Source organism: Sodiomyces alkalinus (genome assembly GCF_003711515.1).
Source record: "Sodiomyces alkalinus F11 unplaced genomic scaffold SODALscaffold_7, whole genome shotgun sequence".
Taxonomy (NCBI): domain Eukaryota; kingdom Fungi; phylum Ascomycota; class Sordariomycetes; order Glomerellales; family Plectosphaerellaceae; genus Sodiomyces; species Sodiomyces alkalinus.
The window spans coordinates 1,774,793-1,792,182 of NW_021167085.1; the positions used below are offsets into that span (position 1 = coordinate 1,774,793).

General features: G+C 52.6%; 6 protein-coding genes and 1 non-coding gene across 7 annotated transcripts; 2 read left to right on the top strand and 5 right to left on the bottom strand.

Annotated features, from left to right (window-relative positions):
- Positions 1 to 1,603, bottom strand: SODALDRAFT_361312 (hypothetical protein; the record flags this gene model as incomplete). Its single annotated transcript, XM_028614355.1, has 10 exons — positions 1 to 134; positions 256 to 367; positions 510 to 555; positions 615 to 668; positions 740 to 860; positions 947 to 988; positions 1,122 to 1,178; positions 1,273 to 1,316; positions 1,381 to 1,552; positions 1,579 to 1,603. The coding sequence occupies 10 exons, from the start codon at positions 1,601 to 1,603 to the stop codon at positions 1 to 3; spliced, it is 807 nt and encodes a 268-aa protein (XP_028465399.1).
- Positions 1,604 to 1,850: 247 nt separating this feature from the next.
- Positions 1,851 to 3,425, bottom strand: SODALDRAFT_334705 (ubiquitin-conjugating enzyme). The gene is made up of 5 exons (XM_028612274.1): positions 3,333 to 3,425; positions 2,887 to 3,251; positions 2,714 to 2,802; positions 2,500 to 2,631; positions 1,851 to 2,406 (listed from the first exon to the last, which is right to left on the bottom strand). The coding sequence occupies exons 2-5, from the start codon at positions 2,937 to 2,939 to the stop codon at positions 2,225 to 2,227; spliced, it is 456 nt and encodes a 151-aa protein (XP_028465400.1). The 5' UTR covers positions 2,940 to 3,251; positions 3,333 to 3,425; the 3' UTR covers positions 1,851 to 2,224.
- A 199-nt stretch (positions 3,426 to 3,624) lies between these two features.
- On the top strand, positions 3,625 to 8,940 carry SODALDRAFT_380042 (WD repeat-containing protein). The gene is made up of 2 exons (XM_028615087.1): positions 3,625 to 4,100; positions 4,258 to 8,940. Exons 1-2 carry the CDS (start codon positions 3,943 to 3,945, stop codon positions 8,606 to 8,608), a joined length of 4,509 nt encoding a protein of 1,502 aa, XP_028465401.1. The 5' UTR covers positions 3,625 to 3,942; the 3' UTR covers positions 8,609 to 8,940.
- A 718-nt stretch (positions 8,941 to 9,658) lies between these two features.
- Positions 9,659 to 10,165, top strand: SODALDRAFT_361315 (hypothetical protein; the record flags this gene model as incomplete). The annotated part of the gene is made up of 3 exons (XM_028614356.1): positions 9,659 to 9,754; positions 9,838 to 9,904; positions 10,047 to 10,165. 3 exons carry the CDS (start codon positions 9,659 to 9,661, stop codon positions 10,163 to 10,165), a joined length of 282 nt encoding a protein of 93 aa, XP_028465402.1.
- Positions 10,166 to 10,601: 436 nt separating this feature from the next.
- Positions 10,602 to 12,262, bottom strand: SODALDRAFT_334707 (hypothetical protein). The gene has a single exon (XM_028612275.1). The coding sequence runs from the start codon at positions 11,989 to 11,991 to the stop codon at positions 10,858 to 10,860; it is 1,134 nt and encodes a 377-aa protein (XP_028465403.1). The 5' UTR covers positions 11,992 to 12,262; the 3' UTR covers positions 10,602 to 10,857.
- SODALDRAFT_361317 (hypothetical protein) lies at positions 12,028 to 15,092 on the bottom strand (the record flags this gene model as incomplete). Its single annotated transcript, XM_028614357.1, has 17 exons — positions 12,028 to 12,049; positions 12,111 to 12,162; positions 12,279 to 12,311; positions 12,413 to 12,554; positions 12,589 to 12,705; positions 12,833 to 12,905; positions 12,985 to 13,023; positions 13,434 to 13,490; positions 13,585 to 13,639; positions 13,709 to 13,755; positions 13,851 to 13,958; positions 14,048 to 14,290; positions 14,406 to 14,445; positions 14,559 to 14,758; positions 14,816 to 14,860; positions 14,949 to 14,996; positions 15,082 to 15,092. The coding sequence occupies 17 exons, from the start codon at positions 15,090 to 15,092 to the stop codon at positions 12,028 to 12,030; spliced, it is 1,332 nt and encodes a 443-aa protein (XP_028465404.1).
- Positions 15,093 to 15,128: 36 nt separating this feature from the next.
- SODALDRAFT_t142 lies at positions 15,129 to 15,199 on the bottom strand. The gene has a single exon. It is a non-coding gene; the product is annotated as a tRNA-Gly (tRNA).
- Positions 15,200 to 17,390: the final 2,191 nt, after the last annotated feature.

Genomic DNA, 17,390 nt, shown 5'->3' on the forward strand with positions numbered 1-17,390 from the left:
TCAGTGGGATCTGATAGGGAAGGATGCGGTGGCGTTCGTGAATGCGATTGACGGGAGGAGAGGTTCGGGAGAGCTAAGTTTTCGGATGGTTGGTGGAGTGAAGGTGGAGGCGATGCAAGGGGGATTCGAAGTAACTTCGTAATTATGAACAAGGTACGGTAGGTAGGTACGGATAGGCACGAATAGGTACGAATAGGTACGAATATGTACGAAAGGTAAGGTAGGTAGGTAGGACAGAACCGGGTCTGAGCGCACCAGCGGAAGTTGTCCGAATGGCCGGGACGAGGATGAGAACGGGCGAATTGACCGCAGCGGCTGTTGTGAAAATGCGGTTGTAGAAGAAGCTTCGACGGACCGAAAAGGACCCCTACAAGCACTCGGGGAGAAACAGAGGAAATGTACGTTGTATCCGTAGTGGTCGAAAGGTGGGAAACAAAAAGAGGCGTTTGTTTCGTTTCGTTTCGAAAAATTGGCCGTTGGAAAAGGTCCGAGCGATAGGGTCTTGGGACGTTTCTGGTTAGGACGGTGTCTAAAGATGGGACGGACGAGAAGATGCTGACAGGGGCAGTGGAAACGACCTAATAAGCACCCGAAGGAGAGAGAGAATACCTAACAGCAGTGCTTTGAGGATATGGTATTGTGTATTATTGAGACTTATTGGGGGGCCGCTGCCAACAAACCGCAGTGAAACACAATTTCAGCAACAACGAATCAGACGAGTACTGTATCTCACTGTCACTAGTCGATGGGTGAATATGGAATCCTTTGCAGCTGGAAAAGAGCAAAGGCAATCCAATGGCCTCTTGTTCGGTCCCCAGGTTTCAATTCTCGTGGCGAGGGCCCATGGACGATGACGAGCGCTTGAGAGGGCAGTGAGTACAGGGATGTTTTTTGTTTATTCAGGTATCCCTTTGTTCTTTTGTTGCAGGAAACTGGAGAATGGAACCACGGACAGGAATCATGGAGAATTGAGGGGTCTCGTGTTGTTCTTAACAAAAGGTGTTTTCTTGGGAAATGGGTACACGTAAAGGTCATTTATTAGTTTTCTTTTGGTGGGGGACAAGGGGGGGTGAGACAACTGGGGTATTACACTAAGGTAGTACGGCATGCCGTATATCCACTGTCGCTGTCGCGTCTACATGACCGGGACTTTGCCAGATGATAGCGACGCGTAAGGCCTCATTGTAGCAATGGGGTCAATCTACCAAAGGTAGGGAGACGTGAATATCATGCCCTACCTAGGGGGGAAAGGAACAAAAAGAACATCTCAACCACCCCATAAGCTGAAATGCTCCTTGGACAAGGTCTTGTAGGTACTGTTGCTGAGACAGGGACACGAAAAACGAGAAAAAAAGAAAAGAGGAAAAGAATTTGGGCGACGCAACGCATCGACAGGTTGCGATCATGTTTATGCGGCTCTGATTTTCAAACCCTCGTCCTGCAATGCCCCCCTCCTGGCGAGGCATAAGGGTATGCCATTGGAGCGAAGGAGGACACATGTCGGCCCTGCATATACTGAGCATAGAGGTGGTGTGCCGTGGCTCTCGCCAGCCTGCGACTTGTGACAGTAAGCCTCACGGTTCGAGGAAGAGGGGCCGGGCATCTCAGGATCTCATTGAACGCGAAATGGCGTCGTTTGATAAAACCCCAGGCCTTCAACTTTGCTCCTTTATCACCGCAGCCGAGGCTTGAGATAACACCAGAGCATCAGGTAAGGTACTGGCAGTGTCTGAGCTGGTTTGGGGGATTTACGGGTACGGGATATAATTCTCGGCCCCGGGATAGCGGCACCTGCCGACTACCTACTTCGGATACTACTTACGGAACGAAATAAGTCCATCAGAACTAAGGAGACGGCGATCGGAAATAGTGCATGGTTTCTCCCTTTGGCGCATGAATATCCATCTTCCGTCTTCATTACTACTGTCTCACTGAGGAATAAGCTTTCTTCCCTAATCTGCTTCCCTGCATAGGTACTCAGAAGGCGCTGCGACATCTAAGATGCGCACGATTCTACCAAACTCTGCTCTGGCCGGCCGTTGAAATACACGTGCTCACTTTACGGCTTATGCCGTCTCGCAACGATCTCGCAACGATTTGATAACCCATGCGCGGCGTTGTTCCCAAGAAGAAAAAAAGTATAAAAGAAAAGGGGGACGAAAGACAGAAAAAACAATAAGAATAATTGACACTCGACATCGGGTCTATTCCTTCATCACCCGCCCTACTGGGCTGGCTGGGCATATTTGGCCGTCCACTCCTTGGCAGTTTCTATCGCAGCTTGCTCGTTCTCCTTCCAGCTCTTGGCCACATCGGCCGCGAGGGGGTCATCGGGATTGGGGGCGCCAAGTAGCGCCTGGATGGAGAGAAGAATGGTGCGGATCTGGAGGGCCGGAGACCAGTTATCTGCGACACAAAAAAATAATTTTGGTCAGCTGCGGCTGCTTCTTCACAGGAGCCCACTCCAAACACGGCGCTCCCATCATCGTGAGGACCTACTTTTCAGGACGTCCAGACAGATTCGGCCAAGCTTATCGACGTTGGGGTGGAAGATTTTGGTCAGGAATCGGATCTTGGGCGCCGTCATCGGGTAGTCCTCGGGGAGGAAGAGCTCGAGCTTGAATATGCCACCTATTCAATCGTCAACACCCATTATCCATAAGAGCCCAAGGATTCCCTCTGTCTTGTAGTATGTTATCATCGGGGTTCTGACCTTCATATGGAGACTGTGATGGCCCGTGGATCTCGACGTCGAAGTAGCGGAGGTTGTCTTCGTGGGGCACGGCGCTGATACCAGGGACTCTGTTTGTCAAGGAACACTCGTCAGCACACGTCGCGCCACGTACACAGGGCAAGTCAAGTCGCTGAGATAGAGGTGATTCTCACGGCTCCGCCATAAGGCGCTCGGTCTCCTTCACAATGCGCTTGGGCAAGGACATGGCGATCCCCGGCGAGGCGTAATCGGCGAGGCGTAATCGGCAGCGGTTAGTGTTTGTTGCGGTCGGCGCTCGCTGGCAAAAGAAGGCAAGACTCTTGACTGGGCAACGACCGCGTTGAGGTCTAATCGGAACTTGTGGCGTGGCGTTGTCGAATAGGGACGACCAGATTCGGGGCGATTATCTCAGAATATCAAGCGAGAGGATGAGGGGCACTAGGATGACGAGTGATCGTGTGGTGGAAGGATCGACTTCGGAAATGCGGGAGAAAGCCCTCGAATGTTGTGATAATAGCGGCGCAAATCTATCCCTAGACTGGTCTTCTAGTTAGATCTTTAAATCAAGGCTGATGTTGACAGAAGTGCTGTTCGGAGGGGTTGATGGGGAGATACGAACGCGGTGCTTCTTTGGTATTCTTGGGTGATTACGGTAGGTGCTCCGTATTGTCGGGCTGCCCCGCACTCCGTGAGAAAAAGTTAAGAAGCCGTGATCCAGCCCGATAGACCCGCAAAAGGAAAGGAAGATACCTACGTATCTCTAAGGTACGTTGTAGCGCAATTGCTGTTTGGATATCTTACGTAAGATAAGGTAGGTATACAGCTGATGTACCTTACGTAAGCAGACACGGAACGTCGTCGACGCGTGACGGTGACGGTGCATCAAAACCCCCGGTCGAGACTTCCGACCTAGAGTCCCTCCAACGACCACCACCTACCTGATCGTACAATCTTGACGACTTCCAACCTGCCTGTTCATCAGGGCTTCCTATGAGACTTGAACGTCCTGAGCAATCTGACTGAAGACCTGACTGACGACCTGACTGACGACCTGACTGACGACTTGACGACGACCTGACGACGACCTGACGACGACCTGACGACGACGGGAATGACCTGAAGCCATCATATAGACGCTCCGGCTCATGGGCTTTTCATAGAACCTGGTGAGCTCGGGGTGGGACGTAATCCTTGATGCGATTTCGTCACGTTCCCATGAGCCCCTCGTCATGCCGTCCTTCGACCAGATTGACCCGCCTAAGAAAGGCAAGATTATCAAGTCGGCTTTCGACAGTGAGAGCTTCGACTCCGATGGGACCATCCATGTTGATGGGCTCGTTGGCTCTGCCACCATCTCGCCTTCTGGCCGAGATGTAGCCCTTGCATCGTGAGTTTCTTCATCACAAGCCACGAACCATGGAGCCCTATGAGAAATGAGCCATGAGCATGAGCATGAGCATGAGCCATGGACCATTTCGTCTCAAAAGGCTCGCTGCATGGTTCGCCATGTCAACTTGGAGAGCCGGTATTGACACGCAGTCCAGACCCGAAGGCTTAGCCATTATTGATTTGGACTGCCCCTATAATCCTCCCCGCCGCCTGAGCAGCCATGGGCTTCCCTGGCTTGTTACCGATGTTCAGTGGTCGCCCTTTGCCATCCGAGATTACTGGATCGTGTCCACTGCGAATCACCAGGCGCTGGTCTGGAATCTCAACTTGCGGGATGATTCGAGCTCTGGCGCCATTGAGCATTCCCTCCAGGGCCACAGTCGGGCCATTACCGACGTTAACTTCTCCGCCCACCACCCAGACCTCCTCGCCACTTGCGCCGTCGATGGCTACGTTCACTGCTGGGACCTTCGCCGTCCCAAGCAGCCGGTCCTCAGCTTCTGTGACTGGTTCGCCGGCGCTACCCAGGTCAAGTACAACCGACAAGACCAACATATTCTCGCCTCGTCTCACGATCGCTGGCTGCACATCTGGGACGACCGCAAGGCCGTTGAGCCCCTGAGATCCATCAGTGCACATACCTCGAAGATTTACGGCGTGGATTGGAATCGATTCAACGCCACCGCCATCGTGACCTGTTCCCTCGACAAAAGCATCAAGTTCTGGGACTACTCCAACGACACCGACGCCCCAAGCCGTGTCATCTCTACCCCGTTCCCCGTCTGGCGGGCACGTCACACACCCTTCGGCAGGGGTATGCTCGCCATGCCACAAAATGAACCGGGCGACTTGTACCTGTACGACCGTCGTGTAGACGATGACGCCCCGGTGGACACCCCACCGGTGGCCATCTTCCCCGGTCACGGAAACCACAAGGTCAAGGAATTTCTCTGGAGAAGCAGAGGGGGTATAACCGAGGACGGTCTGGACAACCGGGACTTCCAACTCGTTTCCTGGGGAGCCGATAACGAATTGCGACTCCAGCGTATCGACGCTGCCACCCTCGAGTCCGTGGGCTACAAGAAAGGTGAGCCAGCAGCCAAGAACCTCAACCTCACCCGCAAAGGGGCCACCTATAAGACATTTCGAACCATGGAGGACAGCATCAACCGTGATTGGAGAAGTGCTACCATGAGCGATGCCCGTCCGGGAGGCGCAGGAACCCACCACCGACAAAGCACACTCACCATGAGTATGCGGTCCAATGCCTCAACTCATTATAATCGGATTGGTTCTGCTTGGAAAGGAGCCTCTATGAAAGCCCGGAACACCCAGAAACAAATCGATCGGAGCCAGGCACAGATCGGCTGGATGAAAGGCATCACCATGACCAAGAAGAAATCAGCTTCGGACGCGCCACTCCGCGGCGGCGATGAAGCGAAGGCCTCGCCGCTGTTCAACCCCGGATATCCCGATGAGGGTGAATGGGGGGAGCCTGAGACGGTTCACGATGAGTTACTCCGCGTGAGCACCCAGCTCCCCAAAGTCAAGTGGGAACACATCGACATGGATGCCCTGACCCTCAATGCCTCTCTCTACGGACCGTGGGGCCGCCGCGGGGAAACCATCTTCATTCAGGTCAGGGTCGACATCCCCACTACTTATCCCAAGTCCAAGGCGCCCAAATTCTTCGTCGAGAAAACGAGCTTCATGCCCGATGAGGTTCACGGGAAAATTGACGTCGAGATCCATCAACTGGCACGGAAGTTTCTGGAACGAAAGCAAAACTGTCTCGACGTCGTCTTCAGTTACCTTCTGGGAGAGGTCGATCTCGAGTCCAGCACCACATTCTTCAAGAATGTGAAGGACCTTGACGATGACGTCCTCGATGGGCTCGCCGATGAGAGCTCCAGCGAGGAAAGTGACCTGGACATACCCACCGGGGGCTCGGTCTCCATGTCTCAGGAGCTCGCGGGAAGTGCCGAGATGGACGGCACTTTGGCCCCCACGAATCGACCCACCATCCCGCCTATGCCCCGATTCTGCGGCGGTCGGTTCTCCAACGACGGGAAGCTGGTGTGCTTCTTTCCCACCAAGGAAGAGAAAGCAAAAGCTCTCTTCTCTATGCCTCCGGAGGCGTTGAAGGAACGCCCCAAAGGGGAGCCCGTTTTTGCCGGCTTTGGTCGCCTGGGGCACGACTCGCCCCCCCACAAGAAATACGGCAACGATGAGGGTTCTGGCACAGAGGACCGGTCTGATTCGGATGACTCGACTGGCAGCTCATCGTCATCGGACGATTCCGAGTCGACGTCGATGCATAAGATGAACTTGTGGTATCAGCCGAGACATCGATTCAGGAGAACGTGGAGTGACAGTCGCTCGGTGCGGTCGAGCGGAGGGGGGACGGGCATTGGGACGGGAACCGGCACCGGGTCCCTTAAGAGACGAACCGGTGCCAAGCCTAAGAGTATCGTGTCCCTTCACGACCTGTCCGACCTACAACCGGCGAAGCGTACGCTAGCTCGCGAGTACGCCATTTTCGGCGACGGGGCCGACGTCTGCAAGCAGAACGCCGAGGTTGCTGCAAAGTACGGATACGCTGAACTGGCGGAGCTCTGGCGCTACCTCGCGCTGCTTCTGCGCAAGGACATTCCACTTGAGCCGCTCGGGTCCGTACAGGAATCGGAAGGGCCGCAGGATTCGATCCTCGTCATCGCGCGCGATGCCGTGGCACGCCGCCTTAACGCAGCATCGACAACAGGCAGCCTCGCGCACGACGACACGAGCTTGAATGGACGCGTCAAGTGGGGAGCCCATCCACTGGCACGAGACGTCCTCGAAGACCTATTCGATCATTTCGAGCGCGCGGCCGACATACAGATGCTAGCGATGCTCTCTTGCATCTTTGGCGAGTCCTCGAACCATGACGGGGTAGCTTTTGCCGAATGCCACTTAACACAGCCCGAGACGCCGTTGCCCATGAAGGCGCCGTCGTTTTCTCTCGATTATTTCCCGACCGATGCTTCCCTGTGGGTGCTGAACCGCCCGAACCATAGCAACATGACCTCTGCCATCACTACCCCTAGGACGGCCCACACGCCCATCCGATATTCGGGCTCACAGGGGTCGGAAGACGTGGTGCTCTGGCCCGGGGAGGCTGGGTCGAATTCGTACTCGTGCGGCGAGACCCCTCCTACCAAGGGGGTAAGGGAATATTTGGCCGAGGCAACAAGCCAGATACACAGTTTATCGACATCACCTAGTGGACGGCCGCTGACCAAACCGGCCCACTCTGGGCTGACGTCGAGCTTTGCCATTAACTTGGGACGGTCGTTTGCGGTCGCAACGACAACGCCGTCCTCGTCATCGCCTCCTCAACAAGGGAGAAAGCGGCCTAGTCCCGCCGAAACAATCCTCAGCAACCTGGCACCGAGCATGATGGGCAACCTCACGCGGGGCGGGTCCGCCATCCCGGGAGATACTGGCACCGCGAGGACTTCCGTGTCAGACGACGAGGTCTTCAGGGAAGACTTGGTATCGCTCGTGCCCGTGGGCGTCTCCGTCCACATGGAAGACCAGGGCATCTTCGACGACGACGGGTGGATGACGGCGCCCTTGCTGGAACCCCGCCGCCAGTCCATGTACGCCGCGTACCGGTATGCCTATGCCGAGATGCTCCAGATGTGGGGCCTCCCGCTGGAACGACTGGAGATTATGAAGTTCAACGTGCTCAGGGAAGAGGAGGATGGGACCGGGTCCAGCATACGCGACTCGTTCAGTGCCGTTCATGAGACCACGAGCTTTGCTTCCCATCACAAGAAAGAGCAGCTCCAGTCCCTCGTCGCTTCCGGGCGCGGCCTGGACGTCACAGGCGTCTGCCGGGTACACGAGATACAGATGGAGCCGCTCAAGTACACCAAAGGCTCGGCGACGCGACTCGGAGGTGCGGTAGGGGTATGCGAGCGGTGCCGAGCGTCGCGGAACCAGGCGGCGGCGGCGGCGAGCGACGCGACGCAGACGCAGCTGATGTGCGTCTTCTGCCGACAGCCCGTCGATGCGCTGTTCGTCCCCTGCCTTGGCTGCGGGTGCGCCAGCCACGACGCGTGCATGGCGGAGTGGCACGCGCAGGGAGAGACGCACTGCCCGGCGGGCGACGAGTGCAACTGTGCCAGGGAGGCGTCGAACGGGCAGGTGGAGTCCTGGGCGGCGATCATGGCGGCCGTTAGGAAGGGCCAGCAGCCCCTGTCGTCGCAGAAGGTCACGGCCGTGGGGACGCTGTCGCCTCCGGCCGAGGTGGCGGAGAAGGAGAAGGGGTGGGAGAGTGTGGCGTCGAGTAGGGAGATTCCGAGCCGGCCGTACGGGTTCGGCGGGGGCGGAAGCGCCGTGATGAGTGCGGCCCGGTTGAGTTTGGGGCACAGGTTGAAGAAGGCGGGGGACTGGTCGAGGGCGTCCAGTATCATGCGCAGGGAAGACGGCGGTAGTGGTAAGGACAACCGGGGGCAGTGACAGAGGCCTCCAAAAAATGGAAGCGATGCGGCAGGGAGAGGACACACCTCGAAGGTGACAAAAGAAAAGCAGAGGGTCATACGAAGTATACTTACTACTTGTGATGACAGTGTGTGAAGTTTCCATGCTAGATGACATCATGTACGATATAGGCTATAGTCAGTTAGATTGTGCCTCTAGCTATCGAGAAGAAACATATCGAGAAGGAACCATGGCGTCCTTGACGTTTATTGCGGATGAATGTACGGATGTTTTCTTCCCAGCAGCTGAGTTCTCGATGTCATTGGAGTTAGCGTGGAGGGTAAAGTCGGCCCCACATCTCCGACCGCCGCCGCCGGGCCGGGCCGTCCTTCGCCTCCGATCCTCCCCCGCATCCCGATCCACTGAGGTTGTCTGTGGTCTTGCAGTACGTATATGATCCTGAACCGTATTAAATGCTATGGCATAGGTGACGGGGACAGGCTATGGAGAGTTAAGGGGGAAAGATCAAAGATGAGCCAATGAAGTTGAACTGTACAGCATAATGATCTATGGACTGATGAGGAGACACTGAGCTGTGATACATACAAACATGAAGGTACTTATTATATCATTTTGGATACAGATTTACTCAAGGTAGAGAAGAAGTCAAGGCTATTTCTTGGTTAAGAGTGCTGCCTTAACGAATGTTAGCTGCCTGGTGCTAGGCACAGAATAGTGACATAAGAAGTCGGTCAGCTGAGAGGAAGGAGGAACGCTATTAACACAGCTCTTTCCTTTACGAACATGAGGAGCGATGGTATAATTCTTCTTCAGTTTTTCTTTATCTAGATAAACTGCAGGAAAGCAAACTTGGCTTATAACTTCCTAATCCCTTGTAGCATAAGGCGCTCGCTCACCTTTCTCATAACTTGATTCTTCTCTCTACCTTCAACTAAACGAAATCTGGGTACATATTGCCCTGGCTTACCTTCTACCTATAAACTGTTTACACACGAAACAAGAAAGGAAACCGCCAACTCGCCAACTCTTCACTCGTATCCGATTAAGTACGCATTTTTGAATCACAAGATGGTGTATCAGTTCTCTCTTATGCGCCTGGTTGCCATGGTTGCCTGTGCGCTTGCCGTCTTCCTGGCACTGGCACCTGCTGCCACTATACCTAAGGTTTACTATGGCCGAGGCTCTTACAACTTCTACGCCGAAGGTTAGATTGCAAGGCTGACATTACTCTCCATCATGTCGCCTAGGCCGGTTCTGTCCCCAGGATGGAGCCTGCTGGCCAGGAGCCAGAGATTATTTTGAAGAAGATCAATGGTGTTTGGGTTCCTTTCCGTGCAACTGATAAGGACCCCATCTTCACCTAGAACAGCACAAGTAAATTGAGAATTACCCCATGATCCCATCCCTTAACTTAAAATCTGAAAGTTGAGATTACTAACTGCCGGATTCTGGGTAGTCAACCTCCTCGCCCCGAGAAGCAACTCGGAGTGTCCCCAAGACCGAAATGTTTCTGGGATGGCCGCCCGAAACACAATAAGGATTAAAGGCGAACCCGGTTGCGCTGTGGGGAGCTGAAGGACCGGTCATGCGACAGGGAGGGTTATGGGCATGTAAATGCAGTCAATTTTGCTAGCTGTACAGAGTAACACTCAATTGACTATCTAGTTTTACTTTTATCGAGAATTGCTTATGAAGATAGCCTTATAATATTAAACTGCAGGTGAACACCAGCTCCTCAGTCGTATAATCGAATTTTGTCTACTCCATATAGTGCAAACATAACTGCGACTCATTACACATATGCCGTAAGACACGCCATGCATCATGTCGTTATCAGATATTCGTGAATGTAAAAACATACTGACAGCGTGCACTTAACACGCCCCCCCGTCTAAAAAGGAAAAGGAGCCTCCGAACCGTTTCGCACCCCAAGTAAGCCCAAGTCGCACATGTCTCGAACTCCCCGTGATCGGCAGAGGATTCGCCTCCACACTTTTGTAGTCCGAAATAAGGGGGGGCCGACATTGAAGTCTTAGCTACTGGGCATATGCAGCCAAGAAGGACTTTGTGCTCCTAGAAGACTGAGAGGGTGTGAAGCAATAAAAGAAGAAGAAAAAAACGGGGACTTGGTAATGAAAAGAAACACCAAAGAAAAATAAAAAGGAACAGAACAATTGGCACTGAAACAGGTTAGGTGCAACGCAACTACACCGAGCCAGTTTGATAGATGGAATTTCAAAATAGTATAGGAGAGAGAAAGCAGTTTATCATTGGTGTGAATCCAGGAGGCGGGCTTCAACCTGGCCCATTAATATCTGCCAGATGGTGCGACAGTGTGCCAGGTCATCGGTCTCCTCCTCCGACCAAGGGGAGACGTCGTCCCATTCACCGACGTCGCTGTCTTGGTCACGGCCAAGGGAAGCGGGTCCCTCGTCATCCTTCTTGGCCAGATCCTGTTCGTAGCTGACAGCCCTGTCAGCATCGGAAACTTGGGGATCGACACGGCGATCTTCGTGATCCTCCTTGCAGCCGTCGGCGTGGCCGCCGGCCCCATTGCCGCCCGGGACGATGCAGACACGGGCGTACAGCGCGCGCCGGTTGTGCATACTCGCGGAGGCCCAGAAGATCTGCCGCTCGTAGGCCAGCATCGACCCGGCCGGCAGCTGTTTGCTCAAGGGCCCATCGACTTGGGAGACGGCCGTGGCGGGGGAGGCGTCCAGGCGGGCAACCTGGACGCGGCCCGAGGATGTGAAGTAGCGGAACAGGTAGCAGTGAAGCGGTATCTGGTTCTGGAAGCGGACGTGGCGCGAGCACGCGTTCTGGGCGTCAAAGGGGGAAGCGTCTTGGGAGTTGAGGAGGTATTCGAACCAGACGTGGCGGAGGCGCGGGGCATCGAGGCGGCCAAGAGGGAAGGGCTTGAGAGGGTCGGCAGTAGTAGAGGGGCCGCTGGTATCGCGGGGAGGTTTGGCATCTGGCCGGATGAAGCCTTGGGTGGAAGATTGAAGTACAATGCGCTCTACGCGCCGGCGGCCGCGGCAGCCGTGGTGGCAGAACCCGATGGCCGATGTGGTCTCAGGCGAGGATTCTCTCCAGCGAAGGGTGTCGATGCTGAAGTTGGCTCTGGTATGAGGCTGATGGGTGCAGAAGTTGGGGTGAGCTTGGAGAACAGCATATATGGCTTCTTTGCTAGCGAGGGCGAATCGTGGGAGGGTGAGGGCAAGTCGAGACGGACTAGACGCCGCCGCAGTTACTCTCCCGATGGTATGTACCCTGGGCACCGAGACCATGTCGACCACCCTGCCGATACCCTGATCGTGAGAGAGCCATGCTTCTTCCCATATCTGGAGGCGAAGCTCTGGGGGCAAGCGGTTGAAAGCAAAGGAGAGTGTTCTAGGCTCCATAGCTGAAGTTGCAATAGGGGTATGAAATCGTCGCACTCAGGAGTCGGGACTCAGGAGTCTGTGCCTCTCAGTGCACGTATACCAGGAATGACGGACTGAGCCTGTGTTATATAACTTACTTCGTCTGAGTACGCATTTCATCCCATCCATCCCAACCATACCAGGGGGACGCTGGAGGAAGGAACCAAGCAGTAGCAGTACCAAGCAGTACCAAGCAGTACCAAGCAGTACCAAGCAGTACCAAGCAGTCCAATCTCGAAAACGAAATACGAAACGACCCAAGCCACTCAGGGTAGACGCGAATGACGCGGCACGGCTGTCTACAGGCAAGATGCATGGACGGTAAGAAGAAGCCCCATTGCAAAGATGGCATCCCAGCGTGACGGAATGTGATGCATTGGACATGAATCCCGTTACGTACTCGGTACTCCCACAAGGGCATCCGAACCACAGAGTCCGCGAGTCGCGACTCGTCCCCGTCTGCGGGAGTGTAACGGGCTGAGCCTCTTGGCCTTTGGGATTGGCGTCATCGATTCGTCGGCGATCATCCCGACGGCTTCGATCTAATGCATTGGGCAACTAGCCCTGCTTTCGGACATCCATGGGGTTAGGAAGCGTCTCCTCCGAAGGGTGAAAGGAAGAGAGTGGCGAGAATCTGTTGGGACTTGCAGGCGTTGTAACTTGTGGTTGTTGTTGTTGTTGTTGTTGTGGTTTCTTGGTCCGGCATGGCACGTGCGTTCATACGTAAGCCGGCACGTTTGCATTGCCGGGCCGCCAAATGGTAGCGCGAAATGTGGTACGTACCTACGAATTACTTCGTACGGATACGGAGTAATTCCACTTCTGCCCGGGCGGTAGCGGGGAGTGGGATCCGAGACAAAACAAGTTGAAACGTCAACGTCTGCCAATTGTTACTACGTTGTACACAGGCATTTGTATAAATTTAAGGATCAGCCGCTACGTACCTTAGGAAGATTAGATGAGAAGTGCTACTCATCGGGCGGGTACACATACCACGACGAGTTGGGGGAACTTTGTGAGGGTGTCGCAGTACAAGTACCAGTCAGGGGTACAACGTACAACGGTAAGGCTGCCGGTTATAAGTCCTGGTCGATCGAAGATCTGATCTTGCCGGGTGGGGGGAGCCAGGGGATGTCCACCTTCTCGAATAATATTAGAACCATCATCCAACCCCCCGGAGTTACTGCCAATGTTTTGGCAAATTGTCACCATGTCCTTGCGTTGTAACTAAGTCTCGGACTTTCAGTGTTTCCCTTCCCGCGCTTACTTCACCCCATGTCCCAAGAGATCTTAATCTTTCAATTCTCGAAACTCATACGGGGCAATAAGGTACTACAAAATCGCTACGGTGTTCGTTCCCCTTATCGCAAGTAAATAAACGCAAATGGTCATCCAGCGAACCCATCAAGCTACTGCAGCACAAGGCATATGACTCGGCATCGTTCCGGAGATCATACTGAAGACAATCTGTCAAGCCACTCGGTGACTCCGGACCGTGCATAACCTTGGCATGTTCCAAGTAAACGCTACAACGTACGCTTTGTCGCTTTTCATGGTCGTGGCAGTACCTACATAGTGAAGTGGCGAGGCACAGCCTCAATCCACTTCGACGTTTGGCACGACGTGGCTTAGACGTGTCAGAGAAAACGGGGGCCCGACCGCAGAAGAAACGTGATTCTCTTCTTGACCATCTCACCCTTCGCCTTTTTCGGCTCTCCGCTCTCGTCCAAGGCTTCCAAGTCTCTTTCCTCTGCAATCCCGATTTATACCTCCCTGCCAGCACTACCGAATACCGCCTGCGCCTGCGCCTGCGCATGCTTTAATTCTGATTCACAAACTTTCTGAGGCTGCTTGCCATCAGCCAAAAGAGCGGCGTCTCGGCGAGGGACGGCAGGGAGATTGGGTGGCAAAAAATCGCACATACTTCTGTTGCGCGGTCACGGTGGCTTGGGCAATGGATGCATGCTAACCAGGTGGGGAAAGAGGTAATTATGGAGCATTGGAGCTTGAATCTTGACCGTCTCTTTGGGACAACTTTGTGGTCACGGTCCACGGAAGGGACCGGAAACCAATGTGATTTTGCGGCATTCGGCGACCGCCTTTGTTGCACTGCGAGGACCACAAAAGCTGCAAGCCTTCAAGAGCTTGCTCGGATCGATGATGCATAGAATCAACGAGGACAAAGAGTTCGAGTTCTCCTTCGTCAAAAGCAACATCGCTGGGAAGTTCGAAGGCCGGCCAGGCATGCTCATTGACCATTGGACTCCTGGGTTGAAACCTACCAGGAGAACACGGTTCCCGTTCCCTTGGGGTGTCATTAAAATCTGATTCACACATATTATGGCACTCAGCCGATGATCTATGCGAACTTAGCGTATGCGACTCTTTGCTACCGAAGCATGCCCGGCTTAGCAGCTTCTTCCCATGCCTTCCCTTTTGGAAATAAAAGTAAGACATCCGCCATAAGTCATCCGACTGCAGTCTTCTAATCCTCTTGTGATGCTGGAGAGAAGGGTGAATATATGAGGTCGGGATGCTTCATCAACCCCGCTGCTGTCTCTGGCCGTTCTGGGGGACGGTTTGGGGTGTGTTATATCGCTCTGGTTGCGAAGAATCGAAGATCATGTCCGGACTCCGACCTACACCGCCGTCGAGACGGAGAACGTTTTGACGATGGTCCATCACCAAGTGGCAAGAGGACAGAGGGGAAGCGCCCATAAAGCTAGTTTTCGTCACCGCATCACCGCTCGCTCACCCGTGAGCATTCCCGATACAGCCATTACGCCTCTACCTACAACTTTACAAGCGTCCACCGCAGAGGAAATCTTCTACCATCCTGTCCGTCATGCTGCGTGGGCGAGTCAGATGAAGTGAGATATAACCATCATGACGGATTAAATTTGGTTGTTAGTCGTGGAGATATCATGCTACCTCACGAACACAGGGACTGAGTGCCTGACCATTGCACCTCCCACTGTGGAGGACTGAAATTCAACGTCTTTTCAATACGCTACACCACTGATTTTACAAAGATACCAAAAGAAAAAGTAAGAAGTGATTATCGCTGACGCAGCATGCATGCATGGAAAAGTTCAAAAGGGGAAAAAAAGAAACCCTGCGTGAACTGGGAATCGAACCCAGGGCTCCCCGATGGCAACGGAGAATTTTACCACTAAACCATTCACGCTACTTGGGGTTAAAGTTCAGATCAAAAGTTTTCGACTATTAAGCTGCGTATTCTCTTTGACCCCGTACTCTAACAGACCACAGTCTTTTCGGTTACGTAATAGGCCGGATTGCCAAGAGTACAATCCGGGTGGACGCTTACAGAATCTGCACCATATAAAATACAGTGGTAGCGTTTTCCTAACGGTCTAAGACAGTTATAATTACATATAATTACCTTAATTAATTTTTAACCTATTTTATAACGATTTTGACTACGCTTTATCTGATAATTAAGAGTCTTACTTACTAAGTAAACTACCTACTTTTTTACCTCTACTACTACTACCGATTTAAGAAGCTATCTAGCTACGCCGATATAGCGTGTTAATCTATAAATAACTGTTAAGATATCGCACCTTAGCCCTATTACGTATAAAACCCATAAGGATTAGGAGCTCTAACGACGCCTATACGAATCGGTTACCACCTATAATAACGTATAGAGGTTTCTCCGCCCTATCGATCCGACTTAGTCCCCTAAGGAGCCTATAATACCGGATTACGGCTTTTTCCCCTTTATAACACTTAGGCGTATGCTTACGTAATATCTCGACCTTACGGACGCGGGCTAGAAAGCGTATAACGTCGAAATCGCGCGCTAAAAGATCCTATAAGCGTAATACGATAGCTACCTGAAAGAGATTAACGCTATACTAACCTAGTAGGTTAATACTATCGACTAAAGCCGTAGATAACTACTATAAGGAGGTATACCTCGCGAGGTGTATAAAGCTGTTAAACGCGATACGGATTAATACCTGGCTACCCGCTAAACCGATACCCACGAAAAGTATATCGAGCACGTATAATACCCTACGAATAGCCTTAAGAAGCTCGGGGAGTAGTTAGATAAGTGGCAGCTACTACTATAAAGCTATAAAGATACCGGTTTAAAGCCCGCCACGTATATATATAGGTTATAGATTTCTTTAAAGGCATACGCCCCTATATCGGCCGCGATTAGACTAAGGCTAAGGGACGCCTTATAGATAACTAAGTAGTTATACCCGAAGACATTTACACCCTCGGCTAGAAGTATATTAACACTAGACTTAAAGACTAAGGAAGACGCGGTAGCTACCGCGCTATAGTATTCCCTACACTATACACCGGAAGCGAAAAGGGTGAAGATACCTTAAAGACCACGGCTAAGCCCCGTAAAAAGGGCGGCCGTGGGAAGAATAAAGCTAAGAATCCCACTACCGCGGTATCTATAGCCACACCTTTAGCTACTTTAACTAACCGTTCTAAGCGCCGCTAATCTACTCTATAGAGAGGGTAGATCTACCGCGTATACGCTATACCTAGCCACGATATTAACGCCTGCTTTCATCTATTCCCGGATACGGTATATAACGATTAGATACCCTTTAAGAGCACTAAAATAACCGTCTAATAGATCCTTAAATACGACCCCTTACTACGCGCGGAAGTAGAAGAACTACGCGCCGTAAAGAAGGTAAAAAAGGATATAAGCCGGGACTCTATATAGCTTAAAGAGGCGTGACTTAACTATAGTAGCGTCTGTAGCGGCGTCTCCCACGCCGCTACCTTTACGGCTAGCACTACTACTAGCTACCCTCTTCGAACCTCTACTATCCTTAATTCCGGTACCACTATTTATATTTTTAACGATTTTTCCTGTTTTTCTAATTTTACACCCGCTACGCTGGGAGACTACGTAGTTATAGGCAGTTCGTCCCTGCCTATTAAAGGTTACGGTAACGTGACCGTGAGATTAAACGGACTAATAGGAGGCCTCGATTTTAGACTATTAAACGTCGTATACTACGAGGATTTTACCTATAATTTAATCTCTAACTAACGCCTACGTCTTCGAGGATACTTAATACGCCCTAGATTTCACCGGGAACGCCAGGGCGTACTACAGGCGTACCACGGGCGTACTATAGTATAAGCCATAGCACGCACGGGGTACACCATAAGTACTTTTAGTATACACTATAGCTTCCCTGGGTTATACCCGGGTTCCTGTATATAGGATCCGAGGATTCCACGGGGTTTACCCGTGGAATACTTAAGTCCTAGGGGCACGCCCCCTTAGCTTAGAGAAGATATCTTTATTACACCATATATTTTATAGTAAAGGTCACCCCTCGAGAAAAGCCTGGCTTATAGGTCCTATAGTA